Source organism: Hemicordylus capensis, chromosome 3 (genome assembly GCF_027244095.1).
Source record: "Hemicordylus capensis ecotype Gifberg chromosome 3, rHemCap1.1.pri, whole genome shotgun sequence".
Classification (NCBI taxonomy): domain Eukaryota; kingdom Metazoa; phylum Chordata; class Lepidosauria; order Squamata; family Cordylidae; genus Hemicordylus; species Hemicordylus capensis.
The window spans coordinates 150,123,636-150,142,030 of record NC_069659.1 but is presented as its reverse complement, the minus strand read 5'-3'; the positions used below and the strand labels follow the sequence as shown (position 1 = coordinate 150,142,030).

At 40.6% G+C, this 18,395-nt stretch overlaps 1 protein-coding gene across 27 annotated transcripts in view; it reads right to left on the bottom strand.

Moving 5' to 3' along the window:
* Positions 1-2,626: 2,626 nt before the first annotated feature.
* DOCK9 (dedicator of cytokinesis 9) overlaps positions 2,627-18,395 on the bottom strand; it is a 234,727-nt gene continuing 218,958 nt past the window's right edge. For 25 of the 27 annotated variants that reach the window (XM_053304835.1, XM_053304841.1, XM_053304844.1 and 22 more), the window contains 6 exons: positions 17,946-18,092; positions 17,331-17,541; positions 11,267-11,457; positions 10,775-10,875; positions 10,538-10,676; positions 2,627-3,789 (listed from right to left, as the gene is read on the bottom strand). In XM_053304835.1, coding sequence (XP_053160810.1) covers positions 3,667-3,789; positions 10,538-10,676; positions 10,775-10,875; positions 11,267-11,457; positions 17,331-17,541; positions 17,946-18,092 — 912 coding nt within the window. In that variant the 3' untranslated portion in view covers positions 2,627-3,666. Of the gene's footprint in view, positions 4,514-8,617; positions 8,878-10,537; positions 10,677-10,774; positions 10,876-11,266; positions 11,458-17,330; positions 17,542-17,945; positions 18,093-18,395 lie in introns of all 27 variants that reach the window. The other 2 variants (XR_008318483.1, XM_053304846.1) reach the window with 2 other exon arrangements.

The following is an 18,395-nucleotide window of genomic DNA, read 5'->3' as shown; positions in this document are numbered from 1 at the left end:
ATGTAATAATTAAAAAGAGCTGGAGCAAGTGTACAACCTTGCCTCACTCCTCGAAAGGTAGGGATTTCCTTAGTGAGGATTCCAGCTGAACTGCATCGGACCTTCAGATGTGAATTCTTATGAAGTTTATAAATTAGAAGTAGCAAACGTCGATCAATAGAGAAGTTAAACAACCTTTCCCATAATTTGTCTCTGGATATGGAATCAAATGCCAATTTAAAATCCACAAAGGCAGCAAAAAGGGTGGAATGGGATAAATTAGAATATTTCTCCGCTAGATGTTGTAAGACTAAAGCATGCTCAATAGTAGAATGATTGGCCCTAAAGCCTGCCTGCTCATCAGCCAGCACCTGCTCTTTATCCATCCAGTCCTGGAATTTGTTGAGTAGGTGAAGTGCATACATTTTACCAATAGCATTAAGAAGGCTAATAGGGCGATAATTAGATGGTAAATGTCTTTGGCCTCTCTTGTATGTAAGAATTACAATCGCCACTCCCCATTCACTAGGGGGCGAGGTCGTCTGGTCAATAGCTGTAAACAAAGAGGCTAATACTGGCAGCCACCAAACCATGTTATTCTTGATGGCCTCCACCGGCAAATTGTCTGAGCCAGGGGCCTTACCAGTTTTAAACTGGTCAATTTGAACCAAATTTAGTCCAGTTGTAGTGACAGTGAAAGGAAAGTAGGCTGATTAGTTCTTACTAGAACAACTTGTTAAAAATGCTATTCTACTGCTACCTCAGAATTCTCATTATACTGAAAGTATACTGGTTCTATGATCTGGTCTACACCTCCAGCACAAGAATAAACCTGCTTTGGGGGAAATGAGGTTTGGGTAGAGAGGAAAAACAGAATTTTATTCTTCTCATCTCTGAGCCCTAGATGATGCCTGGATAGTTAGATGCCTGTTCCCTCATTTTCTACATGATTGGGACAGAGCTGGATTAAAAAAAAACATGGATCAGGTGTTGTCACATCTTGTTTATGTCTTAATCTCTAACAGATTCCCAGATGTTGCTGACTACAACTCCCATAATCCCCTACCAAAGACCATTGCAGCGATGCTGGGAGTTGTAGTGATCAGCATCTGGGAATCTCTGTTAGAGGGAACACTGCACTTAATCTAGAAATTTTGGGAGAGGATTGTCACTGGTTAAGTTTCATATGTATGTTATTATGCCAACAAATTATCTCTCCAGCGGCTGTTGCTGGTGTTTCCTTTGTGCTTTTCTTTAGATTGTGAGCTTTTTTTTGGAAACCATTTTCTCATATCTTTTCCTATACAAACCACTTTGTGGACTTCTTTCATTGAAAAGCAGTATATTTAAATAATAATAATAATAATAATAATAAAAAATAAAGATTCCATTAATTAAAGTACCAAATCCAGTCAATAACATCTGGTAGACTGTGTGTAAACAGCATAATAATGGTAGTTTAACAATGGCTGCAATTTTCATTTTACAGATAAGAAACATGGAAGCTGACAGATAACCCTAAGGCCAGACATTGAATCAATGACAGAATTTTTTTAATATTCAATTTTTAAAGAGACAGTAAGTTGTGTCAGCATGCTTAAACTAAATATTAGAGCTAAAGCATACTGTTTTGCCACTCTATGCAACAAACCCCACTTGCTTTTCCATTTAACCAATTCACCAAGTAAAATAAGCCTTTCTACTCTTAAAAAAAACCTACCAGGGATCTGATCAGAAACTGAAGACCAACTGAAGCTGCAAAAGCTGGAAGATATTTAGTATATGGGGAGACCCTGGAAAAACACCTTAGCCAATTCTAGGAGGAAGATATTCGGGGGAGGTGAGCAAAATACACTATTAGGGGAAAAGGAAGATAAAGGAAAAAACTTGAACATACCAAGGAAGAGCAACTGAGAGCACCATGACCACATCCCTCACATAATCAGCCAATCAGATATGTACTAGCTGTAAGGGAGAAAGGGAGAAGGGAGGCAGAATCTTCTGTTGAGCTACTGAAAATCAGTCCAGGATTGACTGGTAGCTCACGATCAACCTAATGCTGCCTCCTGATGTAGCACACAATTGTGCCCAATTAAATTATCCAGAATGCCACTGCCAGGATTTTGGCTAAGTTCCTGAAGTATGAATCATGCAGTCAGGATACCTTCTGGCTTGAATTCCAAGAAATCTGAATTGCAGAAAACAATTACGGACTTTTTCTGAGTTGTATTTATATTATTAATTTGAGATCTTCATATATAACAGAGCAAAACTGAGCCAAATAGTCCCTAGTAAAAGGCAAAACGTCCATACGATCTGAAGAGAAACCAGAGATCTTATAATGTGGCTAAGATCTGTTTAACAGGCAGTAAAATTAATCAGGAGTTCATTAAGAATCAAATCTAGCTGATCTATGTGTTTAATCTATGTATTTAATCACCGTATCATAACCTGGTTGGTTTACTTTTCTGGGCTTCTGTTTGTAAACTGTACTGGCCTGTGACTGTAAAGAAGTACTGAATTGAACCAAGCCAAATATGTCAAAGAAAAAAGATAAACTTTCATGTCACAATTGTGAAAATGTCATGTTTCATTTTAGCAGATTCTATCGTGGTGCCAAAATAAGATGACCCAACCAAACTGCACAGAAATTAAACTTTTTTTTAATATAGATGTAGTGCATAATGTTTAATTACAGCAGGACAGTGGTTCCAGTTAAATAAAATTAAAACCCTTTATCTTTCTCAAATATAAAATTACTAATTAATGTCTTAAAACAATATAGTAAAAGCTTTAAATTACATCACCATTTACCACAGTAGTTATCACCACTCACATACTCCATCACTTTGGCAAAAATGATGTATTCTGTTTTTAAAAAACAGTGCATAAACAGAAACTGTATACAACCTCATATTGCACATTTATATACAACAAAATGTAAAAGAAAATAGAGCATATACTTTGAATGAACATGAATTTCTCACAGTTGTAGAAGGATGAAAGCTGGTATGAGTATTAAAAATGTTTAGAAATGCAATACAGTTATGTACAGACTTTATGATCAGTAAACAAATATGTACATATCTTGCCTACTACAGAGTTTATTAGTATCACATGGTGACCTTTGGTTGGACTAATTTGCTTGATTCATTTTCAGCTCAGATACTCTCCAAAATGTCAACAAGGTATAAAATGGAACACAAACATCAGTGGACAGTACAAAAACTATTCTACTTCCATTAACCCCTCAAATTAGTGTCTATTTATCCCTAAAATAGTGTTTGTACTTTTTATCAATGTGTATGTGCATACATTGAAGAACACGTTTATGGTTTAGGTCTGCAAACTTACATTCCACAACACCTCCCTGTAATGTGCCATTCATTTTATAATACCACTGAAGGAAGAACAGAAGGGAACTCTCAACACGTAAATTCCCCAAAATACTTTTATGTAGACTATTGCCAGCAGAATATAAAAAATATGTGCACCATCAGTATATATTTTATTATGCTATCACCTACTGTTTCTTTATCCCTGACTGACCCAAAGATTTAACATGCTCAGTTCTTAGCATTCGTCTGTAGCACAGTCCTCTGTCAACTTTGGATTTCATCCTGAGTTTGCAAGTGATACAAAATCCATATGTATTCCAGGTTAAAGGTATTTTCATTTACAAAATGCTTATGCAACTGAAGAAGAGCTGGGCATCCCATGAACAGTTGTGCTTGTTGGTGTCCCGCTGATGGCGTTGAAAATACGTAGCGAGTTAGGCATGACACTGGCCTTTTCTTCAAAAGCAGCAATCTTAAAGATAAAAAGGAAAATGTCGTACACATACTTGGGATGAGAGGAGAAGGAGGCTTATCAGAATTCTGAGACTTCCATGGGTTTATGCTTTGGACACTAGTCAAAATGAGAAAAGGGCTACTAGACAGAGACCTAAGTTTAGTTAGGTTAGAGCAGCAAATCATTCTTGGAAAAAATTAGGAAAAAGGCCTAAATACATTTATCTTGATGCAGGCTCCTATTGTTTTAAGTGGAGAATACCTCTAATTGTGATTAGGGTAAGATGGAAGTATCAAACAACAAAACATTTGAAAACAGGTCAGTTCAGGTGACCTTAGGAGATCAATATCAATTTTTCAGCACTAGTCACAGGATTATACGTATGAAATAGTGTAGCAGAATGATTGTGAACTCAAAATTCACTGTTGTATTGAGATGTAGGGCTCTTTTCCAAGAATTCTCCTCGAGAATGCAGGTTCTCTTTTTTCTACTAAAAGCCTCATTGCTCTGTTTTATGAGTGTAGCAAAAATATTCTCATTTGACTGATGAGAATTCAGTTACACAAGAATATGACATGCAAAATGAGCAATCATTGAGCCTATCAGAGCAAAGGAAGGAAGCAGGACTAAGTCTGCCCTCAGTTCTGTACTACAAATAAAAAAGCAACATTTTATCTTGTACCATGGGTATAAAAGGCAATACAAAACTTGAAAAAGGAACTAAAAGGTATTACCATCCCAGCTGATCCCATTTTCAAAGCAGCATAGTGGAAAGGGGGAGGAAGAAAGAGAGATGCCCATTAAGATTTCTACAGAACATATTAAAATGTTTCTAGCCAACAGAAAAAAAATGTTTACTCTTCCACATGTATTTAAGAAAGCAAAATGGACATTTCAATGTTGGTAGAACACTTAGGACAACCAAGTTTATAGATCTCAAAATGCAAGATACACACATATTTCAATAAAATGAACTTCCTTACATAAAAGTTGATTCCCATTATAATTGCATTTCTTAATTTTAAAACACCATATTCTTAAGTTAAGTTAAACTTGCTGAGGAACAGTGAGCGCATATGCTGAGTTTTAAACACCCACTTGTACTACGCATTATTGGAACACAATCCTGCTAGAAATGGTTAACAGAACAGCTTATAACAGACTGACCACATTCTAGGACTACCTAATGAGCTCTAAAATATGCCATGATACAGTATCACTGATGGTGATATTGTTCTATTTTAAAGTGAGGCAGGGAATAGTGATAAATGAGCACAACAGCCTTTGTTGTGCTTTTATATTAGCAAATATAAGGCCACAATCAGTTCTGATTATCTGGTGCTGAACTGATCTGGAGAGGGTTTGTAACATCTGAAAATATCTGTGTTGTACCAAACATAAGGAAAGATGTGGAAGAGGATTTATGGAGAGACAAATGTATTAATTACAGGAATTAACTAAAACAACAGTCTATGCTTTCAAGGCACCAAGCTCATCAATTACAAAAACTTACTTCCAGGATGCAAGTCTTAACTACTCCTTTCTTTCACCATTAAATAATTACTAGTTTTAAGCTGGTCTAAGGACCATAATAAATTTACTTACCTACCTATTTACTTGTTGGTAATTTACAACCAACTTTTTAAATAACCCTTCCAAAAGTAACATCTTCATAATACAAATGGCCCAGTATACAAAGATAATAGACAACCAACTGTAAGTATATACACAAAATAAAACTAATCATGGCCATTTATTCCATCTTAAAAGACTGACTAGCACAATTGGGTGAGTTAAACAGGTTGCTTACTTGTAATAGGTGATCTTGTATTGATTCAGTAACATTCTTAAAAATGGGTTCTGTGCTTGTGCGGAACACTTTGGGCAAAATTCGTTAGCTCCTCACGGTGCTGACCAACTGCCACTGCACGTGCACTGCAATTGCTCATATAGATGGTTTGGTGCCTTATAGTCCAGTTTCTTGATGGCCGCTCCAATGCAGCCTTTCTTTTAATTGCATGGACATGGAAAATATTGTTTGCAGTATCTGCAGCAGGGATGGCTAGGAGCATTTTATGAATGTTACCGGATCACTACCAGATCACCTGTTACAGGTAAGCAACCTGTTTATCTGGTTCGTGATCTGGTTACATCCATAAAAACAGTTGACTCATGAGCTAGATCACTCCTGGAGGTGAGAGCATACAGCTACTGCAAAACTTGCTTGAGTACACCCCTCCCAAAATTAGCTGCCACTACTGAGTGGAGGTCCATTGCATAATGCTTTAAAATGTCTATTCCAGCCATGCAAATATCCTTGAACTTAATTCCTGACAAATGTGCTTCCGAGAATGCATACGCCCTCATAGAGTGGACTTGTACTGCTTTAGGCGAATCTACCTTCTGTATCTTGTAGGCCAGGTAGATAGTCTCCACTAACCACTGAGAGGTCCTTTATCTAGAGACTGGATTTCCTCCATCTTTCAGTTTATAACTGACTAACAGCATTTTGGTTTTTCTAATTGCAGACGTCCTCCGCAAATAGAACAGAAAAGCACGCCGTACATCTAGGCTATGCACTGCTCTTTCCAGTGGTGATTCAGGATTGCAAAAAAAAGGTAGGTAGAACAATATCCTGATTCATGTGGAAGTCAGAAACAATCTTTGTTCTGAATTCCGGGTCCAAACGCATCACTACTTTGTCATAGTGAAACTTTGTGTATGGCTCATCAATACGCAAAGGGGCGAGCGAGCTCACTCTTCTTGCCATAGTAATGGCAATCAAAAATACTGTCTTAAGTGTAACCATTTTCAGTTTAGCTGTCGCCATGTGTTCAAATGGCCCTTCTTGTCAGAGTCGATAGGACCAGAGAAAGACTCCATGTATCATTGGGTCTCCGTACTGGTGGGTACAGATTGTTCACCCCCTTTAAAAACCTTTTACTAGCGGGGTGACTGAACAGAGTTGTCCCATCACACCCTCCATGGAAAGAGGGAATGACAGCCAAATGAATTCTCAGCAAGGTGTTTGCCAGGCCACTTGTCTTTGTCGTTAAATAACGTAAGATGTCCCTTATGGAGACATCCTTGGCCTTGAAGCTGCATGCCCTAGTGTATGCTCTGAATGGTTTCCATTTCGCACTATAGTTTTCCCTCATGGACGCCTTTTTATCATTTAGCAAAATGTCTAAAAGTTTATCCACCACGCTCTTAGCTTTAGTGTTTCCAGGTTTGGATGAAACAGTTGTTCTTGCTCCTGGGTGAACAGATCCATTGTTTGTCTTAACCGTACGTGTACACCTGTTGATAGTCTGAGTACTAGTTGAAACCAAGTTTGTTTGGCCACCATGGGGTGATTAGTATGCAACGGGTGTTGTCCTGCAGAATCTTTGCCACCAACCTATTGAGCAGTGGATACAGAGGAAACAAATAGAATAAGCTTTGCATCCATTGGAATTGGAATGCAGCGCCCTTCGATTGCCGTCCTAGACATGCTCTTGAGCAGTACTGGATACATTTGGCATTGTCCTTTGTCGCAAACAAGTCTACCGTGGGTTGTCCCCAGGACTGGAAGAGGCCTTTTAGGCAGCTTGTGCTTATCTCCCACTTGTGTTGTTGAAGGAGCACCTGAGACCCACTTAAGGCATCCGCTAAAGTATTGTTTATCCCCTTTATGTGCATTGCCACCAGATGTATCTTCCGTGGTATGCACCAGTTCCATATTTGCTGGCTTAAATCACAGAGGGAGCATGATACTGTGCCCCCTTGTTTGTTCACATATGCTATAGCAGTTGTGTTGTCCATCTGCAGTTGGATTGTTTTTCCCAGCAGATGTTTTTGAAACAACTTTAGCGCTTGGAATGCTGCCAGCAATTCTAGGAAATTTATATGCCAATCTCTTTGAGTATTGCTCCAGAGTCCCTGTGCCTCCAAGTCTGACATGTGAGCCCCTCATCCTATCAGAGAGGCATCTGGCGTTATGCAAAACTCTGGTACCAGTACCTTGAATGGTGTCCCCTCCAGAAGGCTCATGTCCTTTATCCACCATAATAGTGAGTTCAGAACTGAGTCTGAAATGCATAGATGAAGGTTTTGGCTGTCCACATTTGGGCGGAATGCCACCAAGTACCATTGTTACAGTTTCCTCACATGCGTAATTTGGCATAGTGAACCAAGGCTGTGCAAGAGGCCATCAGACCCATTAAAACTTGAATTGCCTGAGCCCTCTGAACTGGGTTTAACTGTATTGCTAGAACCAACTTCTGTTTCCTTATAAAACGGTGTTCCAGCAGAAAAGCCCTCTACTGAATCATATCCAGAACCGCACCTATGTATTGCAGTCTTTTGAGAGGAACTAAATGTGATTTCTTCCAATTGATTTGGTTGCCCAGCTTTTGCAGGAGAGCTGTCACACAATTTACCTAGGAAAGTAAATCTTTTCTTGTTTTTGCTTTCAGAAGCCAATCGTCAACAAAAGGATAAATCATCACACCCAGTGTGCATAGAAGTGCCACCACCATAGCCATGCATTTGGTAAATACTTTTGGTGCTGTCACCAGCCCAAAGGGTAGCACACATTGTACTGCAAAATGTCTCCCACCGTGAATCTCAAATACTTTCTGTGACTTTCCTGTATGCCGATGTGAAAATACATGTCCTTTAGGTCCAATTCTGCAATCCATTCCTCCCCGTGTAGAAGAGGCAGGATAGCTTGCAACATGATCATCTGGAATTTTCTCACATCAACATACAGATTCAGCGACCTCAGGTCCATTATTGGACGAATGCCCCCATCTCGCTTAGGGATCTGAAAGTATACGGAATAAAATCCCCCATGTCTGCTCACCCACTGTACTGGAGAGATTGCACCTTTCTCTAGCAGTGCCTCCACTTCCTCTATCAATGCCGTTGTTGCTGGTGTGAACTTCATGCCTGCATAGATTGACGTCTTGAACTCAATGGCATAACCGGTCTGGACTATTCAAAGCACCCACTGGCCTGATGTTATATGGTGCCATGCTTGAGTATGACTTGCCAGTCTGATGTTCTGACCGACACTGATGTTTGATATTGTTGGAGATGACACTGGTGTTACTGACATCACTGCTGTAAGAGAAGGTGTTATTTTTCCCATTGGTTTTTGTATATGTGGGCTCACTATGCAATCAAAGATGTTGCTTAGGCTGTTGGGGGCCTTACTACAAGCCCCTTGATTGCTCTTATTCTTCTGGAAGTATGGTTTTTAGCCTACTTTCCAGAAGGCTTATGAGATCACCTGACATTCTGTGTGTGTGTTTCTGTGTGTCTCCACCATCAACTTCACAACGCCGGGACCACTATGAACCAAATCAGGTACAGTTGTAGAGACACACAGGGACACCTCAATGGCATAGTTTGTGATGATGTCATCCACACCGATTCAAGATGGCAGACGCATAAACCTTTGAAGCGCTAGTAGGCTAACTTGCGAACTGCTTAACTGATTTGAACCAAATTTGCTACAACTGTAGGGACACATAGGGATGTCCTAATGGTGTGGTGTGTGATGATGTCATCCACTCCAACTCAAGATGGCAGCTGCGTGAACATCTGAGGTGCAAGCGGGCTAATTTGTGGACTGCCTAACCCATTTGAACCAAATTAGGTACATTTGTAATGATTGACACACAGGGACACCTCAGTGGTGGCAATCGTTTTGCTAGACATTGCAACCCTGATGGAGAGGGAGTTGTAGTGTCGAGCTTTGGCAAATGCTTTCCCTTCTGTCCACTCTTCTCCCAGTGCTTCTTAGGGGGAGGCAAACTTGAGTCATCCTCTTGCCTGTGCTTCTTATCCCTGTCTCGGTGGCGAGAAGTGCGCCCCTCAGGAACTCTCAGCTCCTTAAAGTGTGAGTCCCTCTATGTCAATGGCCCTGGCATTGGGGATTTAGACTGCGCTTCAGTTGCAGTCCCTGATGCCGATTTTAAAGTTTCAATCACGTTCTCAAGAGATACGGAGGTAGCCTTAGGTGTTAAGGCTTCCTCCAACAACCCCACCCTTAATCATGCAGCTCTGTTTTTCAGAGAATGAGCTGCAGACAGCACACGCGGTGGCGTTATGCCCTTCTCCCAATCATAGGAGTCAGCAATCAAGACCATCCATAGAGGGGATCTTTCCCCTACGGTACACCTTTTGAAGGTGTGTTTTCCCCTAGGTGATGAGCTTGCAAACGACATTCCGAAATCAGTGATTTTACCAGTCTGTAGTCATACACATTAAATCCCTTTGCTGAGGTACTGATGTCCATCTCACAAATAATAACTATTTCCAGTCCAAGTCATACACAATAAGTTCTAATAGAGTTTCCAAAGGTAGTCCAAAAACAAATCCAGTCACAGTCTGAGTCAAAACCTTAAAATTTAGACACTAAAATATTTCTGAGGAGCCAAGAATAAATGAAGAACCGAGTGCACTGGCAGTTAGAAAGAAACTGGACTATAAGGCACCAAACTGCCAATATGAGTAAGTGTGGTGCACGTGCAGTGGTGGCACTGTGTTCGGCACTGTGAGGAGCTAACAAATTTTGCCCAAAGTCTTCCGCGCAGGTGCAGAACCCATTTCTATGGATGTTACTGGATTGCAAACCAGATCTGTAAAGAATAAATCTAGAGGGCTCACTGCAGACTCAAACAAATATACAATTTTAAAGAAAAAGTTATTGATAAAGGTTATCTTGCTAGTGTCACCTACTGTACCCTGAAACAAAAAGGCAAAGGTGAATACATACTTGTTCATGCATAATCTCAGAGAGTTCTTTTGCCATTTCTCTGTAGTTAGCCTTCATTTCTTCTTGATATTCTAGCTGATCTTCTTTTATAAGGCGTTCATTTACTTCTAGGGCTTGCCCACAAGCTTCAACAAATTGTCTGAAATTATATATTGTACATTTAAAATAAAATGTAAGGGTTTTTTTTTTCAAGTGTCAGGGTTTCAAAAAGCAACAATCGATTTTCAGATTGCTTACCTGAAAACCTCTTTCAGTAGCTTTACTTTATTGTCCGGATATCTTTTGGTGTTTGTGTCATCTAGGAAAGCTCTTGCATAAGCTAGTGGCCCAACATTAACCTAAAATAATATGAATATCAATTATATGTTTTTCCTACAATAGTACTAAAATCAGTTTTCCTGAGCCCTCTGAACTGAGGATGAAAATAAGACATTTCTGAAAGGGATGTTTTACTTCATTAACTCTCTTGTTGCTGTATAAAACCAACTGTGACACACCAGTTGCAGCACTTGTCTAGCTACTGAGAAATGGAGAGGCTTAATATGAACTGAGTCTGAGTGATAACTAGTTTGGCAGGACATTCAAACAAGCAAAGAGCTGCACCGAGGTGTCTAAGGTCAAAGTCCTACGCTCTTCTTCATTGGATTGCTGGCTTGCCATATAGTTTAATCAATGACAAAAGAAGAAGAAGAAGAAAATTTGAAGGAAAGAAAAGGATTAGGTCCTTACCTGGACACTGACACTACCCTGTAGCTTTAACTGAAGTTTGATCATATCTACTTCAGCTGATGAACAAAGCTGCCGGAGTTCTGCAACTTTCTTACTCATTTCATCAATGGCAACTTCAATTGGGTTTAGATCAGTATGATGCTGATACATTATGGGAATTCGTTTCTTTACATAGGGAAAACAATGTATAGCTAGGGAAAGTAAACATAATAATCTGTTAATTTCTGATGTGTAATTTTGTAATTTGTAATTTCTGATTACAATCATGACATCTTGCAAAGGTAAGAAACCAACATTTTTTAAAATATTTGAAGTAACCAACCTTGCCATGCAATACAAATAATATGATTCTATGTAAAATGGTTTAGCAGAATGAGCCTTGGGAGACTGTGTGCTCCTTTTGCCCAGTGCTGGTATACATGTCTTTGGAATAAGTGTTGGTTTTTCCCCAGCGAGGTGGCTCGGAACTGCAAGGATGCCTGGGGTGGGTGTGTGGGATGTAGTTCTTGAGAAGCTTGGGTGGAACTACATCCCTTGCTCCCGGCATCCCTGCAGTTCCCAGCTGCCCCACACGAGTGCCCAGCTTTCCCTTCATCACTGCCTCCCGGACACTACTAAGAACTGCTGCAGCCACTGCTGGGCAGCTTTTAAAGGGCCCCTACCACCCTCACCCTCCTACCTGGGGCATTTGCCCCACGAGGGACTGCCTCCTTGCAGTGGGGGCCAGGAATTCCAAAGTGGAATTCTGACTTTTACTGATGTACACAGTCCTACAGCATTCTGTGTTTTTTCACCCAACCCCAACCTTCTGTGGCTTCTCAAAGCTTTCTGCTTGCACTACAAATGTGTCATTTTTTAGATCAAATCCATGGGAAAATAGCTAAATTATCAGGAATAAAAATTGAAAAGCCGACATGAAATCTCAAGACCACCATTGGGTCTCTTTCCCCCCATCTTTATAATGGGATTAACTGCATCCAAACAGGAAAGCACAGACTGACCCAATTCCTACAGGAAAGGTCTCTTTAAATGGCCCGTCTTCCACACGAGAACCTTTAATAAATTTTAATTTGCAACTTTTAAAAAATGTAATTTTAAATGTGGTTTTAGCCTGGTATTTTAACTTGTTTAACCTTATTAGTCATATTTTACATTGTATCAATTTTATTAATGTTCTGAGCCTCCCCTAGCAGTAGTCTACTGAAGGGGTGGGGTATAAACATTTTAAATAAATAAATTTCATGGGTTTGTCCAAATACATGTTTTGAACTTTTACAAACAAAGGGGGGTGGTGATGGTCCCATAACACCAAGTTCTAACATGCTCACTGAAGTTGGAATGCTCATGAGGCAAGAAGGGGAGGGGAAGGGAGTGAGTGGGCAGAGGAGGAAGCAGGGAGTAAACAGCCTCTGCCCTTGTTGCCCAAGAAACAGCTGCGTAAGGGAACTCTGCCAGGGTTGGCTGATGAAATCTTTCCCTCCTCCCAGAGAAGGAGAAATGTCTCAAAAGGGCAACCATTTCAACTGAATAGTTTAACTCATGTCTCTGAGGTAAACAGAAGAAGAGGTTTGATCACATAGGCCTCACTTCTTACCTCTGGCTGCTTCTGTTTTGCTTCATTTAACCTCAGAATTACCAGCCTCAGTGCTCCCATATGGAATTTACTACCCTTTAACCTTGTTTCTCATATGAGAGAAGGGCTACTGAGTTCCTTGTAAGGGCCAGAGGGCCCAGGGCTTTTAACAGTTGTGTGGCAGGCAGACACTTAACAGGTGCAACTTTGACTAGCATATGATGGTGCAAGCAGTACAGGCAAACCTCATTATATGCATATCCACGATTTTGCGAGTGTTTTCATTGACACCCAATTTAATTATCTGAGGATACGAAAGGTTAAAACTCACGTACCCGCGGTTCCTAGAGGGCCAGAGGTGACCGCGAAGGTCATTTCCAGCCACCATTTTGTCAGGAGGAGCCATTTTGTGGCTCATGTCTTTTTTAAAAAGTATTTTTTCATGGGGGGGGGGAATGGGGAATTTGGGCCTTGGCGGTGCATTCCTGGATTTCAGGGTGCTGGACACCTGTGGAGTACAGTAGGGAACCTAACCCCCGCTCCCACTTCTCACAGAATCAGTGAACCTCTGTATCTGCAGTTTCAGCATTTGCGCGCACACATGCCTGTGGAATGGAACCACCACAGATACAGAGATTTCCCTGTATCGGTACTTCAGTTGTATGTCACAGCCAGAACTGAAGCAAGTAATGCTTAAACTGTATAATTCACCATGTTTCCACCATGCCTGCTATATTTCCCATTTTTGTTAAAGTTATGGCTTTTTAAAAATGTAAGCACTGGTGTCTGCCTCTTTATAATGCCTAGCAATGTTAAAACAGTATTTTTCACTTTCCTTGTTCTGAACATACTTATACTGAGGGTGGCACATATGACACCTTCTGTTTTAAAAAGCAAGGATATTCTATTAATGGCAAAAAAAAACCCATCTTTGGCTTAAAGGGACAGTTATGGATGCTGCAGCTCCAGCGGAATTCCAAAAAACAAGGAAATTCAATAGCCCATGGTGTTCATGCCCAGAGATCATCTGATCTGATGTCTAGTCTGACATATTGTACTTACAAAATCATTACCATGGAAACACAATTTGGCTAGGTCCTCCATGCTCCAATGCACTACCTACAAAGGCTGCTGGCAACAGCATTATATCAATGTGTAAGAAGCATTTGGTAATGTATGCCTCTAAACTTATGGTGAGGGCTGTTATGCGAAGCTCTGGGCAAGGGGGAACAAGTCATGTTTCAACTATAAAACATCATGCTTCCATAACTGTGTGTGTCTGGCGGGGGGTGGGTCTCAGATGGGGAGTGAGTTGCATTAATTTTTTGGCCCTTGAGGGTTGTTCTAAGAGAGAGACTGAGAGACCAGAATTCTGAGGGTAGACTTTGAGAGAGAAAATAGAAGATCCTAAATTGAAGCTGGATTTATACGAAAGGGAGTTTATCAAGTGTTTGAGATAGGAAGATCTGAGAAAGGACAGAGAACAGGAGACTGGCGAGGGAAGAGAGTGGCAGCCTTCTTCTATCAATCAGCTGTAAGGCCAATACTAAGACTGAGGCCTGGAACTGCAAGCCAGCCTAGGATCCGCTTCATTATCTATTCTGTGGAATAGAAACCTATATGAGACTCCTTCTTTGGAACTGGTTTGCTTTCACCCTCATTCAAAACACCCTCATGAGGGGAATAAAGCTCAGAGTGTGAGAGTGTGTGTGTGTGTGTGTGTGTGTGTGTGTGTGTGTGTGTGTGTGAGAGAGAGAGAGTGAGTGAGTGAGAGAGAGTGAGTGAGAGAGAGTGAGTGTGAGAGAGAGAGAGAGAGAGAGAGAGAGAGAGAGAGAGAGAGAGAGAGAGAGAGAGAGAGGTTTGTCAACATTCTGTTGCTGGAATAAGAGACGCAAGTCCAGTGGGGTGTCTCAGGGCAGAGCCATCTCAGCGGTGGGGCCATTCATACAAACCAAGGGTGACACAGAGCATTCTCCACCCAGTCTGCCACTGCATTGCCACTGGTCCAGGCTGTGATGCCCCCCACCCTCCGATGGGGAATCTGGAATGAACAACACTGGCCCAGAGGGTCATAAAGGTTTCTTCCAGCTTTGTGCTGTTTCACAGGCTTTACCTTTTGATTTCCTCTAACTCTCCTTCCCTTCCCCCACTATTATTCAGTCTAAATCCTGCTCACTTGGCAAAGAGGCACCTTTTAATGTGGTAATTCTCTTTATTTAGCAGGGGGCGCGTAACCGGCCCTATTCACCCCCAGCACAGTCTCTCCAGTGACCATTGCTGGTGTCTATCTTATGTTTCTTTTAGACTGTGAGCCATTTGGGGACAGGGATCCATCTTATTTATTTATTATTTCTCTGTGTAAACCGCCCTGAGCCATTTTTGGAAGGGCAGTACAGAAATCGAATTAATAATTAACAACAACAACAACAACATCATCATCAACAACGTGCCTCTCCTGATCTGATGTTAATGCCACACTACCACACATCCCCTTACAAAAACTACAATCCTGCATTTCCAACTTTCCTCTTTCACTGACCCGAATTCGGACAGAAAGTAAGGAAAATGTGCGTTCCTCCACAGAGCAGATCTCTGCTAGGGAACTTGGCACACGGCAGGAGGCAGCGTGTTCAAACCCCAGCGCTACTTTATTGGTGCTTCAATGTCACCACACATTACCAGGAACTGACAGAAGCAGCACACGGCTGATCCTGGGCAAGTTCGTTCACAAGTAAGTTCTGCAGAGTTCATCAACAGGGCTTGCTTGGCTCCTGAGTGTAACTACGATTGCAGCCTTAATCCAGCACCTTGCATACCCCACCCACAGGAGCAGCACACAGGCTTCCGTGCAAACCTTGCCCATCTGCCAATCAGCTGATTGTTGGGTGTGGATGAGTGGAACAGCTTCTCAGCAACAGCCTAAAATTGAGCAGGGAAAGAGTCATGGGGGAGTGGAGGTTGCGCTTGCTGCCATCCTGCCAGTTAAAAAGAGCATCCCAGACGGGATGCACTTCCCCCCAAAATTACAGAATATCCTGGCCAATCCTGGACTGTTGGCAACCCTAGTGTGTGGGGGGGGTGGGGAGGGAGAGGGTATTAATGCATGTGAATAAATTTGCGCATATATTTATAAATATTATTGTTTAACAGTATATGATTTCTTTTCATTGCCTCTGAATTCATTTCTGAGTTGGTCTCTGGAGTATGGACTTTGGAACTAATTGTGTAACGGCATTCACCATATGCTCAGAGGCATATTACCAAATGCTTCATAAACACTGCTGTAACACTAGTCCCCAGGTTTTGCTGTTGCCACCAGCCTATACATGTAGTGCACTGGAGCATGGGAGATCCAGCCAAATTGGGTTTCCATGGTAATTATTTTGTAGGCCAGTACAATATCTCAGACTAGACATCAGATCTCATGCCCTCCTACATGAACACCATGCGCCATCAAATTTCCTTGCGTTTTCGAGCTCAGTTGGAACTGCCACACCCATAACCTTCCCTGTAAGGTAAAGGGTTTTTTTTGTTTTTGTTTTGCCTTTGATGGAATAAGATTATTGCCCCCACTTGGTTTTTTACTGGCACTGTAAAGCTATAATAGTATTAGCGATTAGCAACAACATCATGCAGTACCTGTCCTCAATGACTGACTATAAGAATTCTAGCACAAAGCAGCCCCATGAGTCAGCATGTAAAATAACTATACTCAGCCTTGACCTATTAGTGAGGCAATAAACAATATGCTTAAGTAAACGTTTTCATAATTAGCTCTTCACTAGGTCCTAACTGTTCATATTGGGTGTGGAGAGAGGTAAACAAAACAAAAGTTTGGATCAAGACCTTGACCACCGCCATTAAAAAAAGAAGGCTCACAGACTAACCACATTTTGTTTTTCAAGAACTATTGGAGCTGAGCTGCATGGGCAGCTTTGTGGCCCAGTTTTAAATAACTGTTCAGGAGATCCCCCCGCCCCCAGCTTTCAGTCAAATCAGAGAACTTGCACAATAAAATCAAGATAGCAGCATTAATGTGCGCGTTGCTCCTGGTAAAATAATAGTTGCTTCACACATTACAAGATGCCAGCATATCTCTGTAAGAGCACTCACTGGAAAGTCATGATCAACATTAGGTTTTTCCATATAACGTGGATGTTTGCACATAATTCTTTTAAGCATCGTTCGACACACAAATCTTCAAACATCTTTTCAAGAGAGAACATGGAAGAGGGCAGGGCGAAGAGTCATTTAGGTTTAGGTTTCTAGGCAACGATCCTGTCATAAAATATATGACCTGATATATATCTATCATACTAAATGTGGAATATTTTAGACAGATCGTTTTCTTCAAGGCACTTTTGGTTGCAAAAGAACTACATGTAGCAGTTAATGTAGGAAAGGAAATAGGTATTTTCCACAAAATCCTGTAAGAGGTGGCATGGGGGAGAAGTGCTGTCCCTGGAAGAAGTGCCTCTTTCTGTCTAGTACCTGTAAGAATGGTGCGCCTTTTACATTGCTCCTCCACTCCACCTCGTCTTTTACCCAACTGAGTGAAAGGCATCTCAAACATAAAGCGACGGATGTTGTGATTTCTTTCAAATTCAGTTTTTCTCTCCTGCAATTCCTTTTCCTCAAAGTATGGAACTACATGTGTAACTTGAATATAGGCATATTTTGAATCCAAATCCTTAGGATTTACCTTAAAGGAATGGAAAAAGAATCAAAATCTCAACTTCAAATATAAACAATAATTAAAAACTTAGTTCAGGCTCTAAAGAGACACTGATTAAATAAGTTAGATTCTCATGAAGCCTCCAATATAAAAATCAGTGGGGTATGTCACCAAACTTCTTGCTTAATTTTTATTAAGGCTGCTCCATTATTTGTATATCTGACTATTTAATTGATTAAATCTATGGAACAGCACTGTACTCTGATTAAGTACTAAAAGGCTAGAATTAAATGCCAGCCTTCCTCTTACTTCTCTTATAAATAGTATTGTGTATAGATATCAAAATTTGTGGTGACAGATGTTTTAAAATAATAATTTTAAGATTTAAATTTTAAGAGTATTTCCAAATATATATACAAATGCAGTCCTACTTTGCCAGAATCCTGGATCATCCTGACATTTTCCGATCCAAATTTGTCTGAGTAGAGTTTTTGCAGCCTCTGAGAAATTTCTGAAAGAGGTGTGAGTTTAGGCTCTTTGTAAATATATTCCTTTCCATCTTCATCTTCAAAAAACCCCTTTAGAAAAAAAAACATTAAATACTAATAAATGACCAAGAATAATAATGTCTAATTCTTAAAGCAATGTCAAAGTATAATGCCAGGGTTGAAGCAAAAAAAAAAAAAAAAAAGCTATTGAGTAACCATGAGCAAAAAAAGTACAACAGCTACTGCAATATGGAAATGGAAGCACTGGAGGTTATTCAGGGAATGCTGTAAAGTAATGAGATGTCAACATTAATGTTTTGAGGGGACAGCCCTTTTCTCACATGATGTTTCTCACGCCAGTACTCTAGTCCTCTCCAAAAATGATGTATGAGT